General features: G+C 43.4%; 3 protein-coding genes across 11 annotated transcripts; 2 read left to right on the top strand and 1 right to left on the bottom strand.

Moving 5' to 3' along the window:
* On the top strand, window positions 273-1,037 carry LOC8070141 (putative 12-oxophytodienoate reductase 9). The gene is given in 4 exon segments (XM_021446540.1): window positions 273-369; window positions 477-559; window positions 562-657; window positions 900-1,037. Coding segments are annotated over 4 exon segments (249 nt in total). The 5' UTR covers window positions 273-307; the 3' UTR covers window positions 908-1,037.
* LOC110429508 (putative 12-oxophytodienoate reductase 10) lies at window positions 957-1,325 on the top strand. Its single transcript, XM_021466138.1, has one exon. It carries the CDS (start codon window positions 957-959, stop codon window positions 1,323-1,325), a length of 369 nt encoding a protein of 122 aa, XP_021321813.1.
* LOC8070140 (uncharacterized protein D806_0078) lies at window positions 3,778-11,286 on the bottom strand. Of its 9 annotated transcripts, XR_002455613.1 has the most exons (7): window positions 10,220-11,286; window positions 9,614-9,901; window positions 7,730-9,080; window positions 7,298-7,363; window positions 6,752-7,229; window positions 5,465-5,545; window positions 4,522-4,918 (listed from the first exon to the last, which is right to left on the bottom strand). XR_002455613.1 is itself a non-coding variant. In XM_002442463.2 (4 exons), exons 1-3 carry the CDS (start codon window positions 11,258-11,260, stop codon window positions 7,313-7,315), a joined length of 1,380 nt encoding a protein of 459 aa, XP_002442508.2. In that variant the 5' UTR covers window positions 11,261-11,286; the 3' UTR covers window positions 5,306-5,545; window positions 7,298-7,312. The 9 variants fall into 9 exon arrangements, 1 of the variants encoding a protein (XP_002442508.2); XR_002455611.1 differs by having other exon boundaries at window positions 6,752-7,363; XR_002455612.1 differs by lacking the exon at window positions 6,752-7,229.

Raw genomic sequence — 12,840 nt, 5'->3', positions numbered from 1 at the left:
ACAATTGTGCAAATGACAATATGTTTATTTGGAGTAAGGATGGGAGTGGGGATTTAAATAGATACCCGCGGTTCTTCTCTAATGTAATTTAATGAACTAAATAAAAAATAAAGAAAGAAATTGTCAATTTAGTTCATTAGGTTAGACTAGAGAAGAATCGTGGATATTTATTTGGAGCATCGTCCCATGCTTAACAAAAGTCAATCAGTAATCAGCTCACTCTATATAAATGCTACTCCGATAACTAGCTTCCCCACAATGCTCCTCTTCCATCCCATAGACAGAAAGAGCTGCCGAGCCAAGGCATATGGAGGCGACTACTCCTCTCCTGACACCTTACAAGATGGGCAAATTCAACCTGGCTCACAGGTCAGTCAAGTATATTAATTAGCAAGATGAATACTGACTAGATAGTTCATCATCTTTTGTGCCTATATATATATACCTGACGACGATGGCTCCATATATATATACAGGGTTGTTCATGCGCCGGTGACGCGCTGCAGGTCGTACGAGAACATGGCGCAGCCGCACAACGGCCTGTATTACGAGCAGCGGGCGGCGCCGGGAAGCCGCTTGTTGACGCCGTGCACGCCAAGGGTGCCCTCTTCTTCTGCCAGATCTGGCACACGGGCCGCGGCATCCAACCCACCACTGGTGTCGTCTTGTTCGATCTTCATTGATCTTTTGTGTTCTTCATTATTCTTTATGGTTTTGTTTGGTATTCGCTAGAACCTCTGATGGGCTGCGGCATTTGACCCTAAGTCTCTATTCGTTTGGCTGAAAAGTCATAGCTAAAACTAAAAATATTGTTCACTGATTTATTGTGAGAGAAAAATAGTGCTGAATACCTAACAAATTCGGTAGATAATCATTATCTAACAAAACTTTACTGCTAGATCGATGATGCAGAGTTTGGGGCCCCTCCAAGGTTGGAAGCAGAAGATATACCACAAATGGTGAATGACTTCCGGATCGCCGCCAGAAACGCTATCAAAGCCGGTAATAATGATCAGTTAGCCAATGCAATTTCCTCAGTCTTGCAAATAAATTTACAGTGCTATGCTTTCAGGGAGGCGTTCAGGGGCACGTTCATGGTGAACGGAGGGTACGGCCGGGAGGAAGGGGACAGGGTGGTCGGCGGCGGTTACGCCGACCTGGTCTCATACGGGCGGCTGTTCCTCGCCAACCCTGACCTGCCGGAGAGGTTCAGGAAGAAGGCGGGTCTCAACAAGTATGACAGGAGCGCGTTCTACACCTCACATCCTGTGCTTGGCTACACAGACTACCCTTTTCTTGGCCAGGAGACACCAGTGGCTCAGTAAAACCTGATTCTGCAGATCTATCGATGATTGGTTATTATCTGCTTAATCTGCACAGCTGCCACCAGTTATTCCTGACTGAAATAAATAATAAAGCCAGTCAATAGATTTTATCTTATTTGTCAGTAGAAATTTCCCTCCATTCGCGATACAATGTAATGCAATGCTCGTGTGTATAAAATTTGAAACAGTGTTACTGCATGCAGCACCAATATGCTACATATGAATAATGCATATTTGGAACTCTTTTAACAGAGAATTTCAGTATTAAAAAATATTTATTAAAAATACAAACTAATCATTTTTTTATTTCTTTCTGTTAAAATAAAAGAGCTTTGTTGTTTCAATTGTTTGATTGAATTCCAAATAAACCTGCACGCCGAGCTAGGCCATCAGCGATGGTGACTACTGACTAGCCACGCATGCCTATATGGCTCTGGCTTACCTCGTTGCAACAGCCAGCAGAAGGTGACCCGTGACCCTTCGTAGATGGCGGCCTGCAAAGGGATCGATGCTCGTGCCATTGCCTTACGCCTTGTTTAGTTCACAAAATTTTGGTTTTTTTTTGCTACTGTAGCACTTTCATTTTTATTTGACAAACATTGTCCAATCACTGAGTAATTAGGCTCAAAAGATTCTCACAAATTTCAGGTAAACTGTGTAATTAATTTTTATTTTTGTCTTTATTTAATGCTTTATGCATGCGACCAAAGATTCGATGTAACGGAAAATCTTGAAAATTTTTGAGAACTGAACAACAAGGCCTTAGCTTAGTAGTTGGCAAGGTACAGTGATGGTGAAGCTCCTTGCAATATTGGTGCTGCAGGAACAAGATATTGTGTGCCTCCACGGTGGCTGGTGCTAGGCAGGAAGGAGGCGACCTTTGGAGGTCGGCATGGCCGCGACAGATAATGCATGACTGTAATAACGTGTAACTTTGTCGTCGCTGCAGCGATCTCCTGCCTATGGTGACTGGCTGTGATCGTTGTTTTGGTGGCTTGTCTCGCATAGCGTTGGCAAGTTGGTGTTGCAACGATGGCACACTTTGTGCTTGGGTGTTTCGATTTGGTGGGTGGAAGACTTTCGGGCGAAAGCCCTGCTCGGATTTCTGTCGACACTGGCAACGGTGACACCTTAAAAGTTGAGAGTGAGGACTAAAGATACTATCTATAATTGCAAGGCCAAAGATTGTCAAAATTCTCTTGGCCGGCCGGTGAACTGACTTGTTTGACACTTACATAATACCGTACTGAGAAACTATTTTTTTTCTTTCACAGAGCATACCCTAACCTTATCTATCTTACAAGAACAAATCCCCATGGATGACATGCCTTGCAAATAAACCACAATCAATGATCATAACCAGTTAAGAGATACAGCAAACGAAGGTTATTCGATGACCTTGAGATCTCAGCCACTATCCATGGGTTCTCAAAAACAGCAGGTAGATTTAACCAAACTGTAGATTACTTACCATAGATTTTCTTTGTTCCAACCACAAACAGGAAGTAGGGCAACTGCCGCTGCCTATTGGTTTAGTTGCAATTCTACTGGGAATTAATTAAGGATAAACAACAGGAATCTCAAAAGCACCGGATAGAAGCTAGTAAGTGAGAAGGCCTACTTGGTGCCAAGAAATGGATATAGCCATTTTGTTCATTTTAATCAGAACTAAAGCCAGTTTCTGATTGACAACTCTCCATGAGCCATGGCTACAAATGTGCGAGCACAAATCAGTTAGAAGGCCTCCTTAGTGCCTCGATTGCATGCCAAATAGACAGTACAACACAATGGCAACAGGGGAAACATGACTGCATAAACTAAACAGCTGATCAGACTAGATACTAAAGATAGATGCCATCTCTAACAGCATTAGCATGTCTCATGCATAATGTTTCAAGGTACCATATATACTAATGTTATCGACTGACATTGCAACATCACCTTGAGAAGTCCTGATTGAGATGCTGACCTACCAAAGATTAAATGTTAGCACCAGCAGTCCAGCACGCAAAAACCTACCAAATAAGCCATGTTAACTGTTTCCAGGCATGTGCATTCAAACAAACTATATATTCATTGTGTTTGGAGACGTGAATTGAAATTCATGCAGCAGAGCGAACTTCCATTCAGGTGCTAGGATTAATCAAGGAAGAACTGGGTCCGACGCAGGCTTGCGGACGTCCATTCAGGTGCTAGGATTAAGGAAGAGCTGGGTCTAATTAATGAAGCAGGCTTGCGGGCGTTCGGTAGTTCCATAATGGGATTTCCTCCATCCCTTTTCAGTGTTTGTAGTGTCTGTGCTCACTAGTTTTCAATGTAATAACTCTCCGTAAAACATTTGCTTGCTCTTCTTCTAATTCTTCAAAAAAAAAGTTAATTTTATAGAAAGAATTAAGTGACAATCATCCAAACGTGCCTACAATGTGTCGATGCTTTGTAGTATCTCACAACAAGTCAAACAATCTCTATTATTAGGACTTTTATCTTACAGCAATCTCTAGTCTAGGTCTACTATTCTCTTTCTCTGTCTCTTGATCTCTTCTACACCTAAAAAATTCTAATGTTATCGTCGGATGCCAAGTTAATTAATCGCTCTGCCCAGCTTAATCCGTCGTCTGAGAGTCCACGGTTGAAGAGAGGCCTGACCAATCACGAGTCCATGGAAAAAATGTAGCGTGGCTTGGAAAAAATGTAGCCGTGGGTCGTCTGTCTGCACACGTACCGCGTACATACGGCTACTGGGCAATTTATGTTATTATCTTCAATAAAAATAAGACAACTTGTACAATGCCTGCATAACAGATGCAGAAAATTACATCGAATTGACCTTTTTTTTTCATGTGATCATCAGTTCAACTTTACTATGATACTTCCACCTCCGTTCTAATTGTAAGTCATTTCACGAATCTTAGAAAGTTAAAACATCTCAAGTTTGACCAAAATTATAGAGAAAAACATAAATATTTACGACATCAAATAGGTATATATTGAAAATATGACTAATGAAGAATATAATAATACTTAGTTGGTATTATAAATGTTATTATCTTATTATATAAACTTGAAAAACTTTGACTCTCCAAAATTCTTAGAATGACTTGTAATTTGGAACGAAGTGAGTACGTGATATTTACATTTGGGGAGAAGCATGATAATAGCCATAATTCAAGTTAAAGGAAATGTAGTAGTCTCACTATTCAAACCGAGAATAAACATTTACTGTAAGACAATTTAGGTTCAACATCATCACGAGTGCTAACCAAGTTCAACCAGAGAAACAGAACATGACGATTTATGCCCTGCCTTCTACCTATCACATATATTTGGCTATGACCATTTTATGCAATCTAGCATCATTTAATCTTTGAAGTATATGTGTGTAGTACAACGAATTGTGGATATCCGCTTGTACTTTTCCTGAAAACTGGAAAGAAACAATAGGATCCAAATAAAAGGATAGGAAAGTTCCATATGCTGACAGGTCTACAAAATTTGTACCCTGAGAATCTCATAATATTCTTTTACATTATCAGTCATCTTGCACTCCTTGTCAACTTCATCTGTTAGTTGCTATAAAAGGCTTGGTTTGGGGTCTGAAATGAGAATTCAGATGTTAAATATTTTATAGCAAATAGGACACCAAAAGCACAGAAAATGCATTATATGTGTACACTAGATTTTGTGTACATTTGGGTGTGTTAACATTTTGGTGTGGAAAATGCACTGTTAATACAAAATCTGCAGAAAGACCGCAGAGTGTCATATTAACTCTGCATAAATTTCAGGAAGAAATAATTTAACGTCCAAGATGCCATGTATCGAAAACATGGTTTGATTATCAAACACGGAAGCTAAGTTACTGTCCTTGTGAAACTGCACAATACTAGGCCATCTCTAATAATACTCGAGGCAGGTTCTGTAGAATCCTTATACTATTTTAGAGTAAGTGTTGAAAGGCGTGAAACGATACACAGGCTGAAGACAGTAAGCAATTAGTATCTCTTCTTAAACAGATCATACATTCGTTTATCACATGGAGAATACTAAGATAGAATGGCAGATGTAGATCATACAAGAAAGAAGAAAGCAGATTCAGATACCATTTCTTTCACATAGACGCTCATCACAAGGAACCTTACCATGCAAAAGAGTGCCAAGAAACTCATGTACGGAAATACAGCAAGTGCATATCCCTTCCTGCACTGTTCTTCACCGATAACCTAAGAAGGAAGCAAGGGAGCCACAAAACTTGTACTCAGCTAACACTAATCAAAGATACCACAGAATGACACTATATCTGACTTGCAAAAGAGCCCACATAGTAAAACTGATACTTCCAGGCAACCTACACAATGTCATTCAGACTTTTTAGGTGGCAGAGTGTTACATACACTGAAGAAAATACAGAAGCCAAAAGTTAACACAAAAATAAATGAAACAGCACAGCACTATGCCATTCAGGATTATGTAAAAAACTGAGCAGGTATCGTGCAGACATAAAAGAGACTCAGACAATCCACACAGAAAGCTCTATTTAATCTAAAAAGGAAAAAGTCCATATTGTTCCCTCCAAGTTTACCCTGTGTCCAAATAACCCCCCCAAACTAACATTTGGTTCAATTTACTCCCTCCAACTATTTGAGTTGGTCTAAGACAGACCTTAAAGAGTTTTCTTTTTTGTTTCTCTATGTACAAATTATATTTTAGTTTCAAATTTTATTAGGTGATAAAGAACATTGTACATATTTTGTGTTAGAAAAATGCACTATAATTTTTCTTCATCATTATGTTTTATATGATATTGTATCTCTAGTGTTAATTTATTAAATTTTCTAAGCTATCAAACTTGTGGAAAAAATTAAGATATATTTTTTTTTCTAACATAACCTATGATGTTCTGTATCATATCAAAAAAGTTGATATTAAGACTCAACTAATACATGGAAGAACAAAATTAACAAATCATGTTAAGGGGTAAACTAGACCAACTGAAATAGTTGGAGGTAGTAAATTGAACCAAATGTAAGTTTAGGGGGTAATATGAACATATGCCAAACTTGAGGGGAGTAATTGATACTTTTTCCTCTAAAAATAGACCATACTCAGACCAAAAAGGCACCCAAAAGATTTATTTTATAAGAAACATCATAAGCATAATCTAACAGGAAGCTAAGAAGCTAGAAAACTTGTAGACAGCTAACAACAATAAAAGATACCACAGAATGAAATTATTATCCGACCTGTAAAGAAGCCCATATATTAGAAACTGGTACTGCTAGGCAACCTACACAACCATTATTTAGTCTTTTCAGGTGACAGAGAGTCCTATACAGTGAAAAAAAAAGGATTCGAAACCTAACACAACATGAACGAAATAGCACAAGAATAAATAGCCCATTCAGGTCTATCACCACGAGTAAACCCACCAGAGAGCGATAGCAGCAACCAGCCCGCCACGTGCAGGAGCAGAGCAATGCTGCACCAAGCCCTATCGCCTCTAAGAGCATGACTAATAATTTAGCCTGCTGTTGGCTGTATTCAATTGACATGTCGCTTAGAGCTAATAACACAGCCAGCTCATATAATGGGCTGGTTAGATAAATCCCAAAAATACATGAACTGTCAGCAGGAAATTCAAAAACAAACAATTATGTGCTTTTGCTACTGGGTGAGTTAGCATAACTGATGTTACCAGACATAGTATTTTTATGACTTAGTACAATTTCCTGTTACAGTTCTACACTGGACATGACCAATATACCTGTGAACTACAATACAAGCCATCAAGCATGAAGGCAATGGACAAGTTTGGTTATTTCGGTTCACATGTTTCACAGAGTAACCACCAGCAATCCAATGAACAAGATTGTTTGGGAAATGGGAAAAGAATAGAATTATCATTCCCTGCCATGAAAAAAATGCATCACTATCTATTGAGTCAAAGTGGCAAATGCAAGAGAATCCACACTTACTGATGTGATTCCACATCAGCAGATGATGCAACTACAACACCGCATACGCCACATTTGGATGGCTTCCTGCAAAGACATCAAAACATATACATGTTGAAATACTCTATCTGAATTTACAGCAGATAATTGGACCAAGCACATTTAGCTAGCAGTGCTTTGAGCAGCTAACTGGAGGATTTCACTCATCAAAACTCAAACTAAGCATTTCACTTGCTGAAAAGAACTGATTGTTTCTAGGTCCAGGAAATAAATTTTGCATGAGAAGAAATTCACTTAGCCAGTCACAGTAACATTTTCATGGCACTACCATATCCGTAAAAGAAAACAACTCAGTGGATTTGTTCCTTTCCCAAATCCTACCAACATAATCAGATCCAACACCAGCAGAAGCAGGCTTGGGTGGATCTCTGAGCGGCAGCAGAAGCACCATACCGTGTTCCCCGAGCGGCGACATCCTCCGCACGACAACCACCAGATTTGAAAGGAGGCGCGAGCTCGAGCGGGAGCGGGGGCGGGCGCGGCGCTGCGCTGCTGACGTCCTCTGTTCGCGACGGATCTGTGCAGCGGCAGAGACAGGGAGAGAGAGGAGCAACGAGGAGGAGGAGGAGCTGAGGAGGCGGAGGTAAAGGTGGGACCCACCGTGTCAGAGAAGCCGGACCGTTGAGCCGAATGCGCTCACGTCCCACAGCCCGGACCCGGACGACGCCACGTTCCAACAGAGGAAGGAAGGGGTCGCCGGCCGCGGGAATCGCGGAGGCGCGCGATGAATCGACAATCTCTCCGCGGAGCCACACGACGAGGCGGTGGTTTTTCCCTTGTTGAACCGGCGGTGAAGGGGAGGAGCGCGAGATGCTAGCGTGTCTTGGCTGGCTGTCTCCCCCGGGCCCGGCCGTGCGCACGCACGTGATGGAGCCCCGCCGTTGAGGCCCATGGGCCATGGTCGCCGGGACTCCATGGGTCAGGCGCAGACAGCGCGGATCGTAAGGCGGGAGTGCCCGGCAGAGCCCGCATGCCGGCGCCAGGGGAGCCAATGGAGAGCGCCGGGGGACGTCGTCCGCGAGTGAAATTCAGTCAGCGACGGCGAGGGGAAAAAAAAAAAGAAGAGGAGGGAAGCTTCGTCTTCTAGGTCCATGGACATGAGGCACCTCTGTTCTCGTTCTTGGGTCGAGGTCATCGAGCCTCTGCTCTTCCTTTGAAAGGAAAATCGGGTTTACAAGGAAAATCATGGTCGTGCTCACGAGGCGCTGCGTTCAGCCACTGCTTGATTCTGTCACATCTTGCGCTGACGTTCTGCTTGATGGTGTCCCAGCGCGCGTTCACTCGCTGCTTCATGCTGTCCCACCGCGCGTTCACTCGCTGCTTCATGCTGTCCCAACATGAACTGCACCATGTTGTTGTCATTCTCCCAGACCAGTCTCTCAGTGCATGGAAGACTACAGGGTCCCCCACTACCCAAATCACGATCATTCCGGTGCCGAAAAAGGCACTGAAGCCAATACCCCAGCCATAGCCAATTGGCTCTGAAAGAATTAGGAGGAACAGAATTACTGCGACTGTGGATGTTGTCCGTGCCAAATTAGCAGCCACTATTCTGATCCAGTTAACTCCCACAGCAGTTGTCGATGACATCATACCGAGACCGACTACTCCAACCGCTACCAGCATGAATCAAGTGACCCGCTGTCCATGCTTTCAGGGCATCCCCCAACCCCATCACCTGAAATATGGTCGACACGATTTGTGCCGCAAGATTTATATGATTTGACTCCCAGTTGAAATAGCGCTGCGGAAAAGAATTTGGTTAGAGGTCATCACGAAATAGTACTGAAGTACACATCACATCCAGTTAATTAATAAAACAAAACGTCAGTATACGAGTAGCAAAGTTGTTCTCTCAAAAAAAAAAAGGAGTAGCAAAGTTACATATTTATTTACATTAATACTCGAGCAAAGCAATATTTGACAATAAATCAAACAGTCAAATGCTTGTGGACCTGTGCTTGATCAGAACAGTATGAAATTTAAATTACATGCTCCATCAAGATTGCAAGATCTGGTGATTTTAGGGACTTATTCATAAACAGGTTCAATACTGAATTTGCATTATGATATAAATTAACAGAACAGGGCAATACATAGATTAAAAAAAACAATTGAGAAAACACCATTCTGTTCAGTAAGTACAACCATCATTGTAATTATAACGATGCAGATACGTATGGTTCCGATAGAGAAGTTGAATTACGCCTTAAATTAAGGGAGCAAGACGCTAGACAAAACAGAAACAGACAAAGTAAACCGGCTGTGGAAACTCACATCGTTTGGTGCGGGTGGACCAGCGGCCACAACGGGATGAGCAGGGCCAGCAGGCGGCACCGGTGGAGGGGAACCGCCTGCGGCAGCGAGTCGTGGTCCTTGTGCAGCCGAACCAGAACCACCTGAACCCGGAGATGGAGGCGGCGTGGGCGGCGGCGACCGCGGGGGAATAGCTTGCGTAGCAGCTATAGTTATTTGCAGTGGAGAAGAATTGTTGGTGACGGCGGCTGCGACAGCAGCTCCCACGGCTGCAGCTGAGCGAGGGAGCGATGTCGTAGTAGAACCAACCTAAAGTGGTGCATATGAAGTTAATATAAGAATTGTCTCTGATTATTATAATAAACAGAGCATGGCAACACATGGATTAAAAAAAACAATTGAGAAGACCATTCTGTTCAGTAAGTACAACCACTAATTCTCCAGAAACAGGTTTAAATAGAGAAGTTCATAACGATGCATTCTCCCTAATTAACCAGAAACAGGTTCAAATAGAGAAGGAGCAAGACGCTACAACAGACGAAGTAAATAGGTTGAAATAGGGAAGTTGAATTTTCCCTTAGAGGGAGACGCTACAACAGACGAAGTAAACCGGCTGTGGAAACTCACATCATTTGGATGCGGCACCGGTCGAAGAGCGCCTGAGGCAGCGGGTTGTGCGCCTTGTGGTGACCCCGAAGGTGGCGGCGGCGGCGGCGGGGGAAGAGAAGTCCCCGACCCCGATGAGGCGGCGGCGAGGTGATGCCGGACCCCGGCCGCACGAGAAGTGCCACGGGCTGTAGAAGAGGTGGGGTTGGGGAGGCGACCGGCGTCAGCAGCAATGTGCTGCCCCTTCGCGGAGTTGCGGGGCATTCGATCATCACCAACGAAGATGTCCCCGCACATTCCGCCCTTCTTCCAGAAGGGCTGGTGCGGCTTCCGCGCCCGCTGCGACGTCGTAGGAGGATGATTCTTGCCGGTGGTTTCCGGGGGGCCGTTGCGACTGGGCGTGCTGGCGATCCGTGCTCCCTTCCGAGCGAGGAAGGCGCGGTCGATGCCGCCGGTGAGATGGGAACCGATTGGCGCGGTCGTTCCGTCCTTCTCTTCCTCCTCGACGATTTCGCTGCAGCTCTTGCCTCCCTCAGCCTTGACGCGGATGTAGCCGAGCGGCGGCGCCGTCTCGTGGTACGGGTCGACGAGGTTGGAGCCGAGCGGCGCCATCTCCCGGTCCTGCTTGACGAGGTTATTGTCGCCGAGCAACGCCGCCTCCCCGTCCTGGTCGACGAGGATGGAACCGATTGGTAGTGCCTGGTACGGGTCGACGAGGTTGTTGGAGCCAAGCGGCGTGATCTCCTGGTCCTGCTTGATGAGATTGGCGCCGAGCAACGCCGCGTCCCCGTCCTGGTCGACGAGCTCGGTGCGCCGCGCGGCTGCCTCTTTCTCGACGGAGTCGAGGCCGAGAGCAGCGACAAGCGCCGCCCGCGGGTGAAGCGCAGACCTGGCCGCCGCCAGCAACGCGCCCCCTACGGCGCTGTAGGCGTCGGCGATCCGCCTGGTCGGACGACCCACACGGCTCCGGTGGTCCGTGGACTGCGTGGGTGTGTCGGAGACAGGGAAGGCGCGGCGGCGTGGGCGGCGGCGTTGGCGGAGTGCCATGGCGCGGAGTGCCATGGCAGGCTGTGGTTGCGTGTGTAGGTGAGGAGGGCGTAGAGGACGCGTGGTTTACGGGCTGGTGGTTATATAGGAACAACGGGGCAGTTTTGGGTCCCGATCACGCGAACGCCGCAACTAGCTGGGCCAAATGGTGCGTAATGCTCTCGCCGGAGAACATATATGGAACACTACGCCTTGTTTAGTTCAATTTTTTTTTTACAAAATAGACATTGTACTTTAGTTTGTATTTGACAAATATTGTTTAATTATGGACTAACTAAGTTTAAAAGATTTATCTCGCAAATTACAAGTAAACTATGCATTTAGTTATTTTTTTATCTATATTTAAAGTTCCATACATGCACCGCAAGATTCGATATAACGGGGAACTAAACAAGGCCCTAGTGTGTAACATTCACACAATGCAGCTTGAGGGATGTTTAGTTAGGTGTTAAAGTTTAACAGATACTATATTATTTTTGTTTTATTTGACAATTAGTGTACAATCATGGATTAATTAGGCTCAAAAGATTCGTTTCGTAAATTATTCTCTATGTGTATTTTTAGTTTCGTAAATAGTCTATATTTAGTACTTCATGCGTGTGTCCAAATATTTGATGTGATAAGAGTTAAAGTTTAACTTGCATGGTGAACCAAACGAGCCTTGGTTGGACTCTACACATGAGGCCTTATTTAGTTCCGAAAAGTGAAAAGTTTTAGATACTGTAGCACTTTCGTTTGTTTATGACAAATATTATCCAATCATGGACTAACTATGATCAAAAGATTCGTCTCGTGATTTACAGCTAAACTGTGTAATTAGTTTTTATTTTCGTTTATATTTAATGTTTCATGCATGTGCCACAAGATTCGATGTGACGGAAAATCTTGAAAACTTTTTGGTTTTCAGGGTGAACTAAACAAGCCCTGAGCCTATTGGTAGAGCATGTTTGGTCGGAGGTTAAGGCTTTAGGGCTTAGGATTTATTCAACAACAGAGGTATTCATTGAACAGCCACAGTATTCTTGAGCCGACAATACCTCCGTGAAACAGGGAAACTCACGGCAGTGTGGGCAGTACATTTTGCTCTTGTTGTAACAGCTTAGGGTTCGTTTTGTTTGCTCCGTTAAAGTTTATCGCCCGTCACATTAAATATTTGAACATATATATAAAGTACTAAATATAAACTATTTACAAATAGTGTTTTCTTTTACGGAAATAATATTTTCAGCCATGACTTACCAGTTAAACGAACCCTATATATCCACAGCAGTGCACGCAAAAATTAATCATTTTCCTAGCCAAGACGTCTATAATGCATCCGGATATGGATCACATTAGCATGTACCAGGTCGCACTTTACAACCTCTTTTGTCCAATTTGATGATTGTTAGAGGACAATTAGATCACGTTTATTGCTACCTCTTTTATTTCGTTTTAATTTTATTATACATTTATTTTATATTGTAATTATTATTTTAAATATAAAATTTAAATTCAATATTTTTCTCACCACTCACCATCCATTTCGCCGTAAAATCAGTTGTGTTATTTCATAACGCAATCATTTCACACTTTTTGTGAGTTTTTGCAGAAAG

This window comes from Sorghum bicolor, chromosome 8, assembly GCF_000003195.3.
Source record: "Sorghum bicolor cultivar BTx623 chromosome 8, Sorghum_bicolor_NCBIv3, whole genome shotgun sequence".
NCBI classification, from domain to species: Eukaryota; Viridiplantae; Streptophyta; class Magnoliopsida; order Poales; family Poaceae; genus Sorghum; species Sorghum bicolor.
This window is presented reverse-complemented; position numbering and strand designations above follow the sequence as displayed.

What these genes read in the sequence shown, in the direction of transcription:
- LOC110429508 (XM_021466138.1), top strand. Translation starts at nt 957, where the DNA reads ATGGTGAATGACTTCCGGATCGCCGCCAGAAACGCTATCAAAGCCGGT.
- LOC8070140 (XM_002442463.2), bottom strand. Translation starts at nt 11,260, where the DNA reads ATGGCACTCCGCGCCATGGCACTCCGCCAACGCCGCCGCCCACGCCGC. An exon ending in CGGTGCCGCATCCAAATGAT is followed by an intron (nt 9,902 to 10,219) that starts GTGAGTTTCCAC and finishes GCACCACTTTAG; the next exon opens with GTTGGTTCTACTACGACATC. An exon ending in GTCCACCCGCACCAAACGAT is followed by an intron (nt 7,364 to 9,613) that starts GTGAGTTTCCAC and finishes ATGTCTTTGCAG; the next exon opens with GAAGCCATCCAAATGTGGCG.